Consider the following 20142-nt stretch of genomic DNA (forward strand, 5'->3'; position numbering starts at 1 on the left):
AATCTATAAAAGTATTCAAATGTTAACTTGAAAAGATGTACTAAAGGGACGAAACTCACAAGGCCATACCGACATATTAAATTGATTTTTTTCGTTAGAATATTTTGTTCATTATAAATGAAATCTATGTTTATTAAATATTCAAAACTATCTCTAAAACAATTTTTCACAATTTAGACTTAGTCAACCTGGCCTTAGGGGTATAGGCAGTACTAACTTTTCAAAAATCACGATCAAATTTTTATTTGAGCAGTCACCAGAAAGTCATTCTCTGGATTTCAACTAATTGAGTTTCATTTTTTTGTTTTTGATAATATTGATGTGTGATTAACACCTACTGATGAGTCCTAAATTCACACATCCATATTACAATACTTTGTTATCAATTTCTATTCATTCCAGATTTTGATCTTTTACAACCTTACTTCCACCCATATAATTAACATTTTGCAATTATTTTCACCAATCAGGATGTCGAATTTTGTGTTACTATATAATGGTGTTTTTTCAATCGCTTCACTTTCTAGCCATTGTTCAACATAGTGATTAAGTATAAGGGCCTTTTTATAATTGTTGATTGCAATATTACAGTTGTTTTTCTAATTTTTTTTATTTATATACATTTTTGCTAAATAAAGGTGTGGTCCGACACTTTTATCCTGAGATAGGCTCGGATATAGGTTTCCTTTCATATTCATGTAAATATAGATGATGATTGTTGGTTTTCCTGGACAAATTGACTATTTATGAAGGGTAAAAATTCAAAAAAAATAAGCAAATACACTATTGATACATTGATATTGTTTGATATTTGTAAAATGTGTGAGTGCTGGAAATTATTTATGATATAAATTAAATATTGCGTCTATCACATTCGACGGGCTGTCAGCAAATTTACATTTGGGTTTTAGTTTTATTTAGTCATGGAATATAGGTAATTCTCATTAAAACCCTGTGTCCTCACAAGCTGTCCAAATTATCAGAATTATATACACTTATGCGCGCAGCATAAGTGACTTTATGGTACAATGAAAGATTGTAATTTTTAATTGTATCCAGTCATGTGTTATCATGTTTTGTAAATTTTAGAAATATGTAGAAAACAGTTTTGGTATATATGTGCTTATCTAACTTAAAACTCATTAGAATTTTGTAATTGATAAGGGGGCACTACTGTAAGCACATGTTTTAATATCGAGCCTATTGTCTAAATAGTTGCCGAAGGAAGAACACTGAAATTTGGTGACATTTAATTTCATAAAAGATTTTATAAAAAAAAAAACTTGAAAAGAGGTTGGTTAATTGTTGAATTAAAAGTGATAAAAAGAGCGGTATCTGCTCCAAAAAGTTGAGGTGTTACACAGTTACACTATTGTTAACAAATTTGTAGTCAAGGGGAGATAACTCTAAATTGATTGACTTTTAAAAAAATTCAATTTCAATAATTGATGACATTAATTTTGTCATTTCATTTATTACATAATATGCTCATTGGTTCTGACTGTAATGAAAGTATTGTATATTTAAATTCACAATTGGTACTTATAATTGTAGTGTATGCAAATTTTGTACATGTATCTTTTGATATGATTGATTTTGAAACATAAACTGTCACATCTGTGGCCTGCAGCATCATAACATGTGTTAGTTTTTATTTAGACTTTAGCAGACCATAAAGATATATATTGTTTGATTTGTTTAAGCCTAAATATTTTAGGGGTAGAAGTGATAGTAAATAGATATTAGAAGATGTGGTATGAGTGCCAATGAGACAACTCTCCATCCAAGTCAAAATTTGTAAATGTAAACCATTATTGTAAAGCTTTCAACATAGAGCCTTGGCTCTCATTCAACAGCAACTATAAAGGGTCCCAAAAATGGCCACTGTAATATAATTCAAACAGGAAAACCAATGGTATAATCTATTTAAAAAACAAGAAATGAGAAACAATTATGAATCACATCAACAAACAATGAACATCAGGTTCCTGACTATGGACAGTTGCAAACAAACGCAGCAGGTTTAAATGTTTTAATTGGCGCATAAAAATACAGGTCCAGTCAAATTTGTATTTTACAATAATTGTTCAAGAGTTGTGGCTTGCCTTTGAACATGGTATTTCTTATATTTCTGGACGATAGTTATAGTCCTACTTGACCCAATCCTTTGGAAATTGTACTGTGGATCATCGAATGCAGTTTAAGGTCTTTTTTTTATGTCTTTTGTACAGCCTGTTACTTCTATCGCAGCAAGCTTGACATCATAGTGATCTGGCAGCAGTTTTAGTTAACTATTAAAAGCTCTATATTTTAGAAGGTGGTTGACCTGGATGCTAATCTTACTAAACAGATGTCTTATGTTAGGAAGTTTCCGTCTGTCACATGTCCATTGTCCTTGACCTCTTTTACATGGTTCAGTGACTACTTTCATAAAAATTGTTTTTTGTAATGTTAGTTTGTCTCTTATTATGAGAAATATGTTAACTATCTTTGGTATGTGCGTACCTTGTAAGGTATCATGCCTGTCAAACTTTTTTCACTTGACCCTGACCTCACTTCATGGGTCAGTGAACACTTAGGTTTAGTTTTGGTTGTCAAGTCTCAGATACTATAAGCAAAAGGTCTAGTATATTTGGTGTATGAAAGGATTGTACAGTGTACATGTACAACTGGCATGTGTAATCTGTTTTGATCTCATTTTCTTGGTTCAGTGGTTATTGTCAAACTTTTGTGTTTTGGTCTGTTTTTCTTAATGATGCAATTATTATAGTGACCAAGGTCTATAATGTTTGGTGTATGGAATGATTGTAAGGTGTACATGTCTTAACTGACTGGCAGGTGTCATTTGATCTTGACCTCATTTTCATGGTTCAGTGGTCAAATTTAAGTTTTTGAGTTTTGGACTTTTTTCCTAATACTCATATGCAATAGGTCAACTATATTTGGTGTATGGAAATGTTTTATGATGTACATGTTAGTATCACAGGTTTTATTTGACCTTGACCTCATTTTCATGGCTCATTGATCAGTGTTAATTTTTTGTGTTTTGGTCTGTTTTTCCTAACTACGGGTATAAGCAATAGGTAAAATATATTTGCAACATGGAAGTAATGTAAGCTGTACATGTCTGCTTGGTATGGTTCATCTGACCTTGACTTCATTTTCATGGTTCATTGGTCAATTTTCAGTATTCTTGGTTAAGTCTAAGACTAGTATTGCCACATGTTTACATATTTATGATCATTCAATTAAATCCATAAAGGATATCCAGTACAGAAATTGCTAACAAAAGCACATGAGATTCACATGTGAAGCACATGAGATGCACATAAAAATTGTATGCAAATCTGATTGCTCACATGATCAAGTCCAGATTTCAGAAAGTCTTGATTTGCAGATTTCCATTTTGTATAAGAATATATAAGTATTCAAGTAACAGGTTGTTTATAAGTGTTTGATCTGAAAATGTATAAATAGTTGACAAAGGCTCATCAGTGACGCTCATATCAAAAAATTTTATAAAGCCAAAATAGTTCAAAGTTGAAGAGCATTGAGGATCCAAAATTCCAATAAGTTGTGCCAAATATGGCTAAGGTAATCTATGCCTGGGATTAGAAAATTAGCTTTTTTCAAAAAATCCAAAACTTGGTAAGCAGAAAATTCAAAAAATGACCACATAAAACAGTATAGCATGATCACATGAAACTAAATTTCAGGAAACTCTTATTCTTAGTCTCTGCAATAATGAAAAGGAAGGATTGACAAAAACATGGACGGACAGAAGGATTGACAGCCAGAAGGAAAGAATGACAGATAGACAGACATAAACCTGAACTTATCCCTCCTCCTTTGCAGTAGGGATATACAAATCAATTCACTAACTAATTTGTTTGTTGCACTCATATTCAGTAGCTGTGAGAAAACATATATACAATATCTCATGTGTAGACTTTATTTATTAATACAATGACAAGTACACAAAATGTAACAATATTAAACAAAATAACTAAAAAAATTGTCCTGTACATATCACAGACAATAGAAATAAATGGACGGACATAAGATGTAATAACAAAGGACACGATGTGTCAAGAAATGTCCCTGATACATGTACCCTTAAATATTAAAACTTTTTAGTTTTGAGAGAACATGGTGCATTAAATATTTAATTAACTGTTACCCTCCCTCAAAATTTGGCATTTTCCAAAAATTCTTTTTTTTTTTATACAAGTATCAGGAATTTCAATTACTTTTCAAAACATAGACATAAGTTAATCTAAGAAATATATATAAATTAGAGAGTGGTGTGTTTAAAATAAATCACTGGTTTTGTTTGTGGAATAATATAAATAATACAACAGTTAAAAATTGATATCAAAATCAGGTTTTTTTGTGTGGTATGAAAAAAAACCACACATTTTCAGCATTTAACAAACAAATGAAAATACTCAGAGTCCTAAGAAATATTGCATTTTGTCAAACGTTTACAAATTTGCCAACTTTTGCAATTTATTTATAAAAGGGGTTAAATTGCTCCTTAAAATACCTTATTCCTTCTTTGAAATGAGAATGAAGAATTTCTGCAACACAGTTTTACACTTACTTTGTAGTATATGTAGACTAGTTTAAACTTTCAACATAAACTTTCAAAGAAACAGAAATACAATTTGTCATTTTTCTGTCAGTGCTATGATTTATAACATGCATTTTAACAAATTCAATGTTGATAATTTTGTATTTTTTTACAAAATACTAATATTCCAATTTCCCCTTAGCAAAACCTGATTTTGGACAGATTTGAATACCTTTTTTTTAATGTGTCAATCAAATATTAGCTTGCCTAATTTCTATAATTTTTGGTTTTATTCGATCACTTTTAACATACACATACATATATACAGAATCAGTACAATAAGTAATAATAATTTGATTAATTGTTGATAAATTTATACCATCATAGTCCATTATGAATAAAGTGTGGTGATATTTTGATCAGTAGCATTAACAGTGGGTCTTATTGGGGTTTAAGCGTGATGCGGGATTGCTGATTTTTCGTAAACGTGAAAAGTGAAAGTCAAATTATTGTGTTGTGAAAACGGGAAATGAGGTCTTGCATGACCAGGAAACGACAAAAAAAAAATTGCTTACGCACATAGTGTATGCGGGATCCGGGATCGGAACTGCCGATGAGACCCCCATAAAAAAATATGTATAAATGTTTATCCATCCCATGCGTGTCCTGTATTTTGATTATTTTTGTCTGGCAAACTTTCTATTTCTCTACTTTATTGAATCACTAGAGAAAACCGGGTTTATTTATAATAGTATAAATTTAAAAGGATGAAAAATAAAACAATATTCCTGAGCAATAAAAATATTTTTCTTAAAAAAATATTCTAGAAGTTTTGTAAGGGGTGCAATTACCAGTAAATCAAATTATGATCTTCAGAAAAAAAATTAATGCCATGCAACTTAAACATGTCATGATGAAAAAACAACTGCATTGTATATAAAACAATAGGATACAATATGCCATACTTAACAATATTTGCAAAGAGAGATTGGTTATTATATGTTTATAATATCAACCTCATTTGACTTTTTGCATAACTGCATTTCACGTCACAAGTTTTATTCCTCACTATAATTTTTATTTTTTTACATCTTAAACAATCATTTATGATTTATAAAGAGAAAGTAAAAACACAACATACATTTGATTTTTTTTGTTTTATAAAAAGAAAAACGTAAAAAACATTCTCAATCAAGAATAATAATTTCATTTATCTGTTTTATCCTATAAATGTAAAAGTATGTAAAAAAGAAATAAACTTGCTAATGAAAATAAAATCAGCTTTGTAAAAATGTCAATGTTGTGGTCAAGATCATTTAATTAGACAATCTTCAATAATGTCTTTCAATAATATATATAAAAAAAAAACAGAAGGGGAGATAATTGAGCAGTAAAATAAATTTGAGTACAAATCCTTATAAAAATCAGTCAAACACCAGTTAATGTAATAGAAGTCACAGTAATACAATTAAAATACATTTTTTTCAATTTTCATAAAATCTATAACCTATAAATTAAAAATCATTCAAGTCTAAATGTTAAAGCTTATTTGAACATTAAAATCAGAATTTAGAATTTACTAGTTTATCTCCCTTTTTGTGAACTAATCTACATATAAATAAAAAAAATGTGGTATAATTACAAACTAGACAATGAGACAACTATCAATCACAGACGAAATGATTTGGATGTTTACAATAATAGATCTCTATAGTCAAGACCATATGAGATCCTCATGGGTAGTTGATTAGGTCACTGTACAGCCTTCAACAATGATCAAGAGCTGTACCATATGATATGTTATAAAGTCCTCAACATGACACCATGTGAAACAGTTCAAATAAGAAAACAGCCTGATTACTCTTGTACCGGTATTTTCTTGGTTTATAAATTATCTAGATAAGTTCATCTTTATTTCTTACAGTGTGATGCTGTCTAGCAAATCTGTAGGCAGAATTGTATTAAAATGTCTATGCCTATACTAATGCCCTTTAACTTCTACATATGGTAGATAAATGTCAATGTGGCACAATCAAATGTATAACTAAAATATACACATTCTTACAAGTTTTGGTCATCAGTCCAGTTATACAAACACTGAGATTTATTTATCTACAAGCAACGATATAGATTAACCTAAAAATACTATCTATCTAATAAAATGATGACAATATTGAAATGATCAGAGTAAAAAATATAATAATAATCTATAAAAAAAAAAAATCTTCATCACCTACATGTATAACAGACAATGGCAAACACTCAGTCATGATAAGAATGTTTCCATGGGAAATAAATATTCACAATTTTACAATAAAAAGGAAACCAAACATTATTAGGTGACACATGCTTCTTAAATATTTAGCTGAGGTCAACAGGTTATGCATGAAGATTTTTAAAATGACAGTAGATATGATGATGATGGACTTGCAATGTGCCTTTCAATTGTCAATAGCTATTAAAGCAATTTCTTAATTTTCAAATGCGAAAAAGAACTGAATTTTGGCATTACATGTTTAATTAGTATAAAAGACTTATTGGAAAAAATTAATAAAAACAGTGCTATTGGGTAAATGTAAAAAAAAAAAAAAAGAAAATGCAGTATAAAAAATATTTTATATTAAATGTCCAATTTATATAGTTGCCTTTCCTATATAGTAAAAAAAATATGAATATCAAATAATAAGCTTTTTTTAAAATCTTTCTTCTTTTTTTGTCTGGTAATTTTTTACTGAAATCATACTTGTAAATATGGAATGTGAATGTACAAATCAAAAAGTAATGATGAATGTTTATCAAAGTAATTCATCGCTATCATAATAGTCTTGATGCGTCCAACTTTCCTTTGGTTCCCTAGGATACACAGAGGTCTGAGACTTTTTCCCTTTTTTCTTTCCTTTTTGTTTTATAACTGAACCTGACATTGGTCTAATAGTGTCTCCTTGGTAACCAGAACTAGGTCTTCCTCTTATGTAATCTAAAAAGTAACAGTATAAATGTTAATAATGATATTTTCAATACTATTCATATGGAATTATAATATTAAAAAAATAAAGGTGAATAAAATACTCCACAGGGCACAGCTTGATACGACCGCAGAGGTCGAACTCTGAACAATTGGGATCAGTATGGATACAACATTCAACCTTGATACAGGTCTGAATTTAGATTGTGGTTAAATATTTGACATAGCATAGGTTTCTGACACAGAATGAATGTGGTCTAATGAACTTTAAAAAATCAAATTTACCAATATCCAAAATCAAAATACATGGATTGATTCAGCATATCAAAGAATTCCAAGAATTTAATTTTTTATGAAATCAAACATAGATACCCTGTTGACCTCAATGTGGACCAATTTGATAACAGGGCCTAAACATAAAAAATCTATAGACATGGTTAGATTTAGCATATCAAAGAACCCTATATGTACATTCAATTTTTGTTGAAATCAAACAAAGTTAAATTTTGGACCTCAATTTGAAGCAATTTGAAAACTGGGCTCATAATTAAAAATCTTAATACATGTTTATATTCAGCATATCAAAGAACCACAAGAATTCAATTTTTGTTTAAATTAAATGACGTTTAATTTTGGACCCTTTGGACATCATGTGGACCAATTTAAAATCCAAGCCCAAATTCCAAAAAAAAATATTACACGGTTAGATTCAGCATATCAAAGATATCAAAAACCAAAAAAAATCAAGAAATAAGCAATTTATACAAAGTATTAGAAAAGTATTTTTTCAGGCCCTTTTTGGACCCTAATTCCTCAACAGTTTGGGCCATAACCCCCAAATTCCATCCCAACCTTTTGGTATGGAACCATGGTACAATTTCAGAAAGATCAATACACTTACACACAAGTTATTGTCTGGAAACTAGAAAAAATACTTCTTTTGACCCCTTTTGGGCCCCTTGTTCCTAAACTGCTGGGACCGTAACCCCCCAAAATCAATCCCAACTTTCCTTTCGTGGTTTCAAACCTTGTGTTTAAATTTCATAGGGATCTATTCACTCAAACTAAAGTTATTGTCCATAACCTAAGTGTCTTTGGATGACACTGACACCAAATGATGACAACAATGTGATACCAATATACGACAAAATTTAAAAAAAAATTTGCTGATGTATAAAAGCAAATTCTTTGATTTTAAACAATATATTATTTTAAAAAAGTCAAAGGATAAATAAACAACTAAAAACAAGAACAATTTATATAAACCTATCTCCTTTATGAAGATTCTTACACAGAAAATTTCTGCAAACATTAGAGTTATACTTTTAAAAGTCATTATTAATAAATGTCACTCAGTTCATGCATTTTTGTAGGGCTATAATGTTGTTTATGTACAAATTTCACTAATACCATTTTCTGCTCCAGATTTGAGCAAACAACTTTATTGTACAAAACTAAAACAATTGAGCTTTAAAAATGTAGAAATTACAAACTGAATTTTTGTTTATGTGACATATGAAATATTTTAAGCAAATGATGTTTCTGCTTTTCATTAGTTTTCATATACATGTAATAACAAGAATGTGTCCACAGTACACGGATGCCCCACTCACACTATCATTTTCTATGTTTAGTGGACCGTGAAATTGGAATAAGTTGTCTAATTTGGCATTAAAATTAGAATGATCTTATCAAAGGGAACATGTATACTAAGTTTCAAGTTGATTGGACTTCTACTTTATCAAAAACTACCTTGACCAAAAACTTTAACCTGAAATTTGCACTATCATTTTCTATGTTCAGTGAACCGTAAAATTGGGGTCAAAACTATAATTTGGCATTTAAATTAGAAAGATCATATCATAGGGCACATGTATACTAAGTTTCAAGTTGATTGGACTTCAACTTCATCAAAAACTACCTTGACCAAAAACTTTAACCTGAAATTTGCACTATCATTTTCTATGTTCAGTGAACCGTAAAATTGGGGTCAAAACTATAATTTGGCATTTAAATTAGAAAGATCATATCATAGGGCACATGTAAACTAAGTTTCAAGTTGATTGGACTTCAACTTCATCAAAAACTACCTTGACCAAAAACTTTAACCTGAAGCGGGACAGACGGACGAACGAACGGATGAACAGACGGACAGACGGACGAACGGACGCACAGACCAGAAAAAATAATGCCCCTCTACTATCGTAGGTGGGGCATAAAAATCAAGAAACTGCCATCAAATTAATATAAATAAGAACATAAGGAGCTGTAGCATAATTGTTAAGTAACCCAACAACATAATAAAACCAAATCTATATTATTTCAAAGTCAAACTGCATCCAATAAAATAAGCTACAAATTTACCCTTTAAATTTGAGCAAAAATAGAAATGATGTGTACATGGTTATATGATGTGAATGAAGTAAAATATATTCTAATGCTTTTTTTCTCTCAGATATTCTTGAACTTAGTGGTGGCTGCATATGGAAACAGTATTATCGCTATTTTGTGCATTTTTCCTTTGATCTTTTTTTGTGATAATTTTTCATATCATGCTACTCGCTTGAGATGAAAATTATCGCTAGAAACTAAGCAGTCACGTGGCGTTGCTAAGGAAATTGACATGAAAGATCGTGAAATTGACAACTCCGTCATAGGTAAAATAGCGATAAATAGATTATCATTGGTCATCTCAACTTGATTGACTTTCTCGCTTTCGCGGTCCCGGCTCAAGCGAGAAAATCAATCTCGTTGAGATGATCAACGATAATCTATAAATATCGCTAATATTTAAGACAAAATCTTATGTCAAGCAATAATATGTTCTTTTACAGGGATCTGCTCTTCTAATTTTTTTTTAATTGAAATTAAACTTATTATTAAACAAGAATGTTTGCATAGTACACAGATCATTTTCTAATGGGGTGAAAACTCTAATTAGGCATTAAAATTAGAAAGATCATATCATATAAGTTTCAAATTGTACGGACTTCAACTTCATCAATAACTACCTTGACCAAAACTTTAACCTGAAGCAGGACAGACGGACAGACAAACAGATGCACAAACTTAAAAACTATAAACCCTAGATAGGGCTTAAATTAAAAAAAAATTGTTGTTCAAATTCATTAATGACTGTTTATTATTAAGAATTGTGTCTAGGATGATACTATTCCATTTCAAGCATATAAATCTATATACATGTTACCACTGAACTTTCTTTTCTTGACTGAATAAAGTTTTGAAGGATGGATAGATGGCTCTTTAATGCCCAGTGTCAAATTAAAATACATATTAAGAATGAGATCATGTTGCTGTGAGATGAATATGAACCCTGCTTTGTATTAGACTGACATGCTGAGCAACTTTTAAAATACTAGTTCACAGGAAGAATTGTCACCCTACTTAGAGACATTTTATCTGACTTCTGGTCAACTAGTCTTTTTTTTTCACTGCTAAAATGTGGCATGCTTAGCAAATACCAAGATTTGACCTGACCAATGGTCTGGCCGAATAACTCCTGCACCTGTAAAGCAGGCTACCACAAGACCATCAAGGTGGTTATTTAGAATTTGAGTACTAGAGTACTATCCTATATATAAACAAGAATGTGTCCTCAGTACACGAATGCCCCACTCGCACTATCATTTTCCATGTTCAATGGACCGTGAAATTGGGGTAAAAACTCTAATTTGGCATTAAAATTAGAAAGATCATATCATAGGGAACATGTGTACTAAGTTTGAAGTCGATTGGACTTCAACTTCATCAAAAACTACCTTGACCAAAAACTTTAACCTGGAGCGGGACAGACGGACGAACGGACAGACAGACAGACAGATGGACGGACGAACGGATGAATGGACGAACGGACGCACAGACCAGAAAACATAATGCCCCTCTACTATCGTAGGTGGGGCATAAAAAGCTATACAATGCTTGCTATGAATGGTTTGATTAATTCCAAAGTTTACAGAATTAAGATAAAATTTCTACGCTACATACAAAATATGCTTCCGTCAACACTTTTACAACCCTATAAAATTATAAAGAGAAATATTTTATTATTAAAAAATATGCTTGATTTCATTTTTATGCTTTAATATGAGGACCATTATCTTTTTATTTTGTAAATTCCTCTGAAAATCCACAAATTTGGTTAAATATATATATTATGCACTTTTTAAGAAGAAACTTTGGGCGATAGAAAAACCTAGTTTTTAACAACATCATATGAACTTGACTTATTCCTATTTTTATACTTATCCCAATTTACCTTTTTTCAATATGAATATAAGGGGAGAAAAGAAATGGGATGAATATCACACAACCAGCAACCAAACAATGATATATGACCTTGAGATGAATACCAACCAAACAATGATATATGACCTTGAGATGAATACCAACCAAACAATGATATATGACCTTGAGATGAATACCAACCAAACAATGATATATGACCTTGAGATGAATACCAACCAACTAATGATATATGCCCTTGAAGGCTTACCCTAATGAAATGATGAAATGGTTTGAAAATATATAACTGAATGCAAGGATTAAGTGTTATATTACAAACATGATACAGGAACCAAATCAAGAATATAAGTAACACTCTGTGCAGTTTTATATTCACCAACATAAAAAACATTAACTTACAGAAATAAATATATTACATTGAAGGAACTGGAACTGTAAAAAAGTGGCATTATTTATTGTTAAATTCATTCTTTAACGAAGAATTGGTTTCACAAAAAAAACTTCCTACTGAGATTGATTTGAAGTAATGAACAATTTAGTATACTTATGACTAATCTTAGTCGTAAGTTTTTTTGTGAAAACAACTCTAGACTTTAACTCATCTTACAGTAAATATGTGTAAACAGATGTTCTATTTTCTACTGGGTGTTTCTATTTCCATGGAATTTAATTTAGGAAAACAGTAACCAATAAAACTGTACTGCATAAATTATCTCCCTTTTTAACTATCTGAATTCTTTGTGTTACCATTTCATGCAATTTATTTCTAGTCTTTAACATTTTTGCTTTTGTTTTGAAAAAAAAACAATATATGAAAAACAATATGTGGTAAGATTGCCAATGAGACAACTATCCACAAAAGACCAAAATATCAGACATTAACAACCGTAGGTCACCGTACGGCCTTCAACAATGAGCAAAGCCCATACTGCATAGTCAGCTATAAAAGGCCCTGATAAGACAATGTAAAACAATTCAAACAAGAAAACTAACAGCCATATTTTTGTAAAAAAATGAACGAAAAACAAATATGTAAGGCATAAACAAACGACAACCACTGAATTACAGGCTCCTGACTTGGACAGGCACATACATAAATAATGTGGCGGGGTTAAACATGTTAGCGGGATCCCAACCCTCCCCCTCACCTGGGACAGTGGTATAACAGTACAACATAAGAACGAACTATAAAAATCAGTTGAAAAAGGCTTAACTCATCAGATGGACAAAAATAAATACCTACTACAAACTACACAAGTACAACCAGATGGTTCAAAAGTTAGAAGGTGTGTTTAATTCTTACAAGTAAGCCATCACTCGTATACAATTTGGTGGAAAACTATTTATAGCATAAGTTGAACAAAAACTGCTATTCCTTCCCTATTCACTTCAGTCTAACCCTGGATATTGGTGAGGTGGGAATTACTCAATCTTTAGTTTTCCATTTAGTATTATTTATGGGCTGTCTTTTCCATTTCTTTGATTATGATCGTTCATTGGCCCTCTGTATATATCCTCTCCTTTTCCCAATTTGATAAAAAAAAAAAAAAAGAATGAGGAATCTAACAAAAGGGTCTCCTCACTTATTAATTACCTACATTTCAAAATAGTCCAATTAAAGATAAAAATTGCCTCTGGCAATCATGTTAATTTGCAAGATTGAAAGTATTGCAAGATTGTCATTCTTTTGAAAGAATGAAGCAATTAACAGTAATATAAGTTAATCATACCTATTTCACCATCTTCATCTAATGTTAAATCTGTTTTGGCACGTTGCAATCCCTGACGTAATTCTTTGCCTAATTTCTTTGCAGCCTGCTCATTGCCACCAGTATCTTTAAACACAAAAATCCAAATTTAATATAATAATTTATTTTAAATTACAACCACCAACAAAAAAATGGATAAGATTTCTTGCATCATTATCATTTGAAGCAAATTTCTGTTTGATCAATGTACATACTTGCTTCGTCTACAAAAAATAAAGTTTGATAACATTGACAAATATGCATTTGCAAATATGGTTTAATCTATATTTTACTTATTCAAAACCATCAGGATGTTAAAACTGACTTGTCTGTGACACTTATAACAATTATTTTGTTCGGGTAATGCAGCTTCATACTTTGTGTGATCAAATGCTATCAACTAAAAGCTTCTGTTCCTGACTGCATACATAAACATATTGTTTATCATATCATAAAGTACTTAATTTTTATGGAAACTAATTTTCTCATTTTAGTATTATTTTATTTTTTTTATTTTTCAAGTACATGTATGTCTTTCATTAGTGTTTCCCCTGTCCCTATTTAATATTTATGTGCATACAAGCATTTACAGGAGCACATGCTTACAACAGTACCTACTGATAAACAGATAAATACCACTCTCATAATATATAAAATATAGATTTTGGAGAAAACATTACCAAGTTGAAAAAACTTGTGTTTAATCCATGTGTCATTTTTGAACAATAAAATATGTTTAAACTAAAAACTCCTACTCTCATGGCAAAGTATAAAAAGTTCATCTAAAGTGTAGCATTAACTATTTGTTTCACATCTGGTAAGTTTCCCTTTCCACTTTTACTCATTCTTAGTGTGCCTGTACCAATGAGCCTGTAATTAAGTGGTCGTTGGTTCATGTGTGTCATATTTGTTTTTTGTTATAAATTGGGTTGTTCCTTTTTTACTTTAATGGTTAGCATGCAGGGCCTTTTACAACTGACTGAACTATGGATACTCCTCATTGTTGAAGGCTGTGCAGTGACCAAAATTACTAACATACATGCAATTTAGACTTCGGTACAATCATAACCAAACTAGTAAATTTTAAATTCATTTGATAACAATCAAATTACCTCTAATAGCAGTATCAACTGCATCCTCTAATTCTCTTTTTGATAAGTCTGAAGCTGTAGCTAACTGAGCCAAAAACTGCTTCTTTTGTTGCTAAAAAATATGCCAGTAATTATTATTGCAGTTTCATTTATTTCAAGGATGTATATTTTGGTCTTCAGGAAAATGGTCAATAAAAGGGTAATTAAATGTTGTATCATTTGATTTGTTAGATATTTTGTTGAGTACTTGAATATATATATAGTGGCTGGCTTGCCGATTTGAAAATTAAAATTTAACTCATTATAAGTTAAAAAGTGACATTTTTAGATAAATGAACAGGATCTGTACACGGTTTTCATGGACCCCAAACATTCTTACCAACTCTCTGTGCTAACTACTAATTTCAAAATTTTATCATTAAATGTGAATTTCAGAACATTTTTTTTTCTGTTTAGCAGTGACTAGTGATATTCTATCTATACTACACTTTGAAATGTATAAGCAATCAGTAGATTTAATAAGCTGCTGTTCAAAAATATCAAGGTATTTTTTTGAAATTTGAATCCAAAGTCTTGATTTTTCATTTTTAAAGTTTATCATAGGTACCAAAGAGAAAAGAAAATGTCAAATGTCATTTGTTCAGCTATTTACCTTCAATTCTGTAGTACCAAAGAGAAAAGAAAATGTCAAATGTCATTTGTTTCGGCTATTTACCTTCAATTCTGTATCAAGAGTAACTTCTAATTCTCTATTCAATGCTTCCTTGCTTTTTTCTAGCTCAGCCTTCATTTCTAAGTCAAGCTCATCCCTGTGTCTTTTGTGTTGTTGTTCTAGATAACTTAATTTTAAGACTGATGCAGCTTGTCTAAAAAAAAATTAGACTACTTTAAATTCAAAAATTATTGTGTGCATTTATTTTTGTGAATTTGTCATTTTGCGATTTAATTTTTTGTGACAGTGAGAAAAATCCTGTTTAATTCATATAAAAACTTTTAAAAAATGCGAGTTTAAATTAATGTGATTATAACCCTGTCGCATTTTTCGCAATAATAAAAACATCGCAATAACTCCTGAATTTACAGTACACCTATCTCAAGCCTTTTTTATATGAGTTACACTGATTGACCCAAGGTTAATCAGCATAACCAACTTTATTGAACAGTCAGGTCTTACTGTGATGTAATTACATAAGTATTTGTGGCACAGGAATTTTACAAAACAAGAACGTGTTCATAGAACCCCCAATCGCACTTTCATTTTCTATGTTCAGTGGACCGTGAAATTGAGGTGAAAAATGGTATTTGACATCAAATTTAGAAAGATGATATCATAGTTAACATTTTTACTAAGTTTAAAGTTGTTCATCAAAACCAAACTTGACCAAATTTTAACCTGAAGCTGGACAGTTTATTTTCAATGTTCAGTGGACCGTGAAATTACGAGTCAAAACTCATTAAAATTAGAAAGGTCATGTCATAAGGAACATGTGTACTAAATTTCAAATTAATTGGACTTCAACTTCATCAAAAACTACCTTGACCAGAAACTTTAACTTTAACCTGAAGCGGGACAGACAGACAGATGGACGAACGTATTGTTGACTGAATGAATGAAAAAGCAGACACATAGACTGAAAAACATAATGGCCCTGTAGGGCATAAAAAAATGCAGAAATTTGAAAGCTGTATATAGTAGCTTTTTTCACTTCTTTTTGGCTCATTTATGTTAATGTGAGATCGTTTAAGTAAACTCACCCTGCACCTCGTCTTTTTATAGAAGCTGATTTAACTACCTCTCTTTCTTCATGTTTTTCTTCTTGAAGTTCTCTGAAATCAGATAAAATTGTTTACTGAAAAATACCTTGTCTGCTTGAATAAAAAAACCTTTAAAATAATGTTTAACATCCATTACCTTTTGTTGCATTTCTTTCTTCTATTGTAGTTTTCCTTTAGATATCATCCTTTTGGCCAGGACTTTATACAAATTATGATTTTATCTGTCATTGCAATTAACAAAACATTTTTGAGGAATTTGGTAAAGTGAAACACAATACGAAAACATCACTTTATGCTTGCTCCTCATCCTTTGGCCAGGACTTTATACAAATTATGATTTTATCTGTCATTGCACTAAAAAAAACATTTTTGAGGAATTTGGTAAAGTGAAACACGATACGAAAACATCACTTTATGCTTGCTCTTCATTGTTAGAAGCTAAGAAGTCACATATTTTTTTTTTGAGAACCAAATTTATTATATGAGGCAAATAATTTTCAAGGAGAGGGAAAAGACTATAGGCATATTTACAACCAGTTGCATGCATTTATCATAGTTCCAAAGACATTTAACTTTTCATAACGGCAGAAAATAAATCCCAGGAATATGTTTTTATGTGACTCCTAAAGATCCTGTATGTCAACAAATTGTGGTACTACCAGTACAAGTGCCATTCAATTTTTTTTTAAAGACTATCGTTTCAGAGAATAAAGTTTAAATGATAATTGTTCCACTCTTTCTACAGAAATGAGATCTTCCTTCTATATACTGTTGATTCGTTATTATTTGTTGGATATCAATTTTTGGTGATTTCGTGGAAACAGATAAACCATGAAATTAAATGTTCAATGAATAACAAATTTTCTATAGGCTTGTATGCAGATTTCAGCATATCATCAAATTGAATATCCATGAACATGTAAGTTTTCCTTAATGCACAAAAATTGGTACTCAGGAAAATAATTGAATCCACAGTAGAATGAAATTCAAAACAGTGTGGCTGTGGCCATTGATTGACACATTAAATTCATCCATTGACTGGGACAATTTACGTGAACGTTTGTCTGTTATGACTGCTGTTCACGACGTACCTATGATAGACATTTAAACTGTGGGGTCACCAAAGGTTTCTTAATGCCTTTAATTATAAATTAATTCGAAAAATTAATCGGGAATAACCTTTATGTTTTGATTTATATAATTGATATAAATCAAAACATCATGTTATTTCTGATTAATTTTTCGAATTACTTTATTAAGGTGTTGAGAACCTTTGGTGACCCCATAGTTTAAGTGTCTTTAAAAAGTACATAGTGTGAGCAGTGGTCGTTACATACAAACGTTCACCTAAATTGTCCCAGTCAATGGATGAATAATGTGTCAATCAATGGCCACAGCCACACTGTTTTGAATTTCATTCTATGTAAATCCATATAAACAAAAACTTACTGTTCCTTCATCAACTTTTTAGTCTGGATTTTATCTTGTATAACTTGTATTTGATGTTCACGTTTATTCTCTATCTGATCATGGACATATTCCATTTGATTTTTGTGTTGCTGTAAGATCTGATCGACAGCTGATGTCTTCACTGTACCATCGGTTAACTTCTTTTCAAGTTGGTCCTATAAGTAAAGATATTTACATATGTATTTCATATTACTAATTTTAAATATTAAAAAGATGTGTTTGGTAAGAACTCAATTTGTAAAAATTCTTGAGAATTTGGGTAAAAAAAACTCCACACCTTCATCTACAGCAGTTCGTACCATTTTTGCTAAAAACCTCAGTGTTGGTGAACATCATTTGTGCTTTTAGGGGCATCAGCACTTCCTTCCCATGTTTAGCAAGCCTTGAAAAATATGATGCTACATTGCATGTATTATTGTGTAAATTAAATGCTTATCATTGATAATCAGGACTGCTGTCATTAGAAAATTGTGATTAAATATCTACTGAACAAACATTATTTCTTGTTTATCCTGCATAATAACGATCAGAATAAAGCTTGATAAACTTAAATAGTGCACAGATTCAGAAGGTCCTCTCTATCTGGTAAATTTTGTCATAAAGGCACACATAATGGACGAACTTTTCCAGTAAAGGATATAACTTGAGTAGTGGTCTCTGTTGTCTTTATCTTTTATTTTGAGTATATAATCTTAAGAAAGATTTGTACATCTGTACATTCAAATATTTTGATCTCATACCTGTAAGCTCTGTAGCTGTGTGTCTTGTTTTGTTAATAAAGCTTGTCTTCTGGCTGCTCCAATCTGTAAAATACAACACATTACTATGTATATACATTAATCGTAATGTCTAAGTTTGTTTATTTAGAAACAGACATCCGTTACATTCTATGCGGGATACTATCTACCAACATCCATGCAATAATCCTTTTATTGTATTATCAGCTCTTGAAAAACTTAAAAAAAAAAAATATATTTTAGTGATAATATATGTATATTTGAACTAGCGCATTAAGACAGAATATTGCAAGCTGACTTTTCATAAAATTCTGTAGGATATATCATGTTGGTATAAAATAAAACTTCTTTGTCTTTATTGAATATAGTGTTGACAGCAGATCTTTGATCATTTTTGTTAAAGTCATATGCAATTTTTTAGATTTAATGCCATACTGTATAAAAACATGTTATTTGTTGAAAACTTTGTTGACCACAAGATATCTTTCGACTTTTAGTGTTTCACAATGTCTATATTTAGTATCATAGCACATGCTCTAAACAATACATCAATACATATACACTTCAAATGCAGCATAGATTTTACTTTGATTCATGTGATTTACACTTTTGTCACCCTATATAATCATGTTTTAACATTTTTAATAAATAATAATCTTTGTAATGTTTATCATTATATCTAATGCAAATATTAATCCACACACCTCTAATCTACCAATCAAAACTCCTAATTCCTTCTCCTGCTCCACCAAAAGAGCCTCTGTTTCAGAAGCCATTTTTCTTTTGAAATCTATCAAAGCTTGTTGTCTTTCCATTTCTATTTTTACCTCTTCAGCTGCAAGTTCATCTTCCTATAATGAAAACATTGCTGTTGGGGTTTGCTGTCTTATTTAAAGTTTCCCATACATCTCATTTTATTCATTTAAACAAATATTCATAAAGCGTCTATTTTAAATTTACTTAACTATATGAACAACTACATGTTGTACGTCTGCTCTATGGTCAGATTGTTGATTTTTTGACACATTCCCCATTTCCATTCTCAATTTCAGAATCTTACAGAAAAAATGAAAACAAATGTTCTACTTTACAATCCCCTAAAAACTGACTCTGAAATGAGAAAGCAATTAGTTGCAAGTTTTTTAAAATCTATTTTTTATTTTTTATACAATAGTGTGAAATGGTTATTATTCAATATCTTACCAGCTGTTTTGTAAGTTTGTCAAATTCATCTTTATTCATTTTTGATTTGCTCAAAAGTTCATCTTCACGTTTTTGTCTAATTTCTGCAATTTTTGTTCTTCTTTTTGCCAGTTTAGCTTCCATACTAAAAATTAAATTAATAAACAATATTCATAAGAAGAAAAAGTTGGAGAGTTAAAAGTCTAATAATTATCTATTAGTCTTCATATAAATTTTAAACGAAAACTAAGAGCTCATTTCAATTGTCTGATGTAATATGTAATAATTTTGAGTATCAAAAAGTTCATTTTTTTCCTAAAATGTTACTGACATCAAG

The 20142-nt window shown here is 30.4% G+C and overlaps 1 protein-coding gene across 2 annotated transcripts in view; it reads right to left on the bottom strand.

Moving 5' to 3' along the window:
* Positions 1 to 5578: 5578 nt before the first annotated feature.
* LOC143072357 (uncharacterized) overlaps positions 5579 to 20142 on the bottom strand; it is a 71539-nt gene continuing 56975 nt past the window's right edge. Inside the window, exons 17-26 of one of the 2 annotated variants that reach the window (XM_076247250.1) lie at positions 19827 to 19950; positions 19328 to 19474; positions 18627 to 18689; positions 17866 to 18041; positions 16396 to 16467; positions 15356 to 15506; positions 14662 to 14752; positions 13532 to 13636; positions 12201 to 12233; positions 7413 to 7550 (exon numbers count right to left, since the gene is read on the bottom strand). In XM_076247250.1, the coding sequence (XP_076103365.1) occupies positions 12214 to 12233; positions 13532 to 13636; positions 14662 to 14752; positions 15356 to 15506; positions 16396 to 16467; positions 17866 to 18041; positions 18627 to 18689; positions 19328 to 19474; positions 19827 to 19950 (949 nt within the window). In that variant the 3' untranslated portion in view covers positions 7413 to 7550; positions 12201 to 12213. Of the gene's footprint in view, positions 7551 to 12200; positions 12234 to 13531; positions 13637 to 14661; positions 14753 to 15355; positions 15507 to 16395; positions 16468 to 17865; positions 18042 to 18626; positions 18690 to 19327; positions 19475 to 19826; positions 19951 to 20142 lie in introns of both variants that reach the window. The other variant, XM_076247249.1, reaches the window with a different exon arrangement.

This window comes from Mytilus galloprovincialis, chromosome 4 (assembly GCF_965363235.1).
Source record: "Mytilus galloprovincialis chromosome 4, xbMytGall1.hap1.1, whole genome shotgun sequence".
Lineage (NCBI taxonomy): Eukaryota > Metazoa > Mollusca > Bivalvia > Mytilida > Mytilidae > Mytilus > Mytilus galloprovincialis.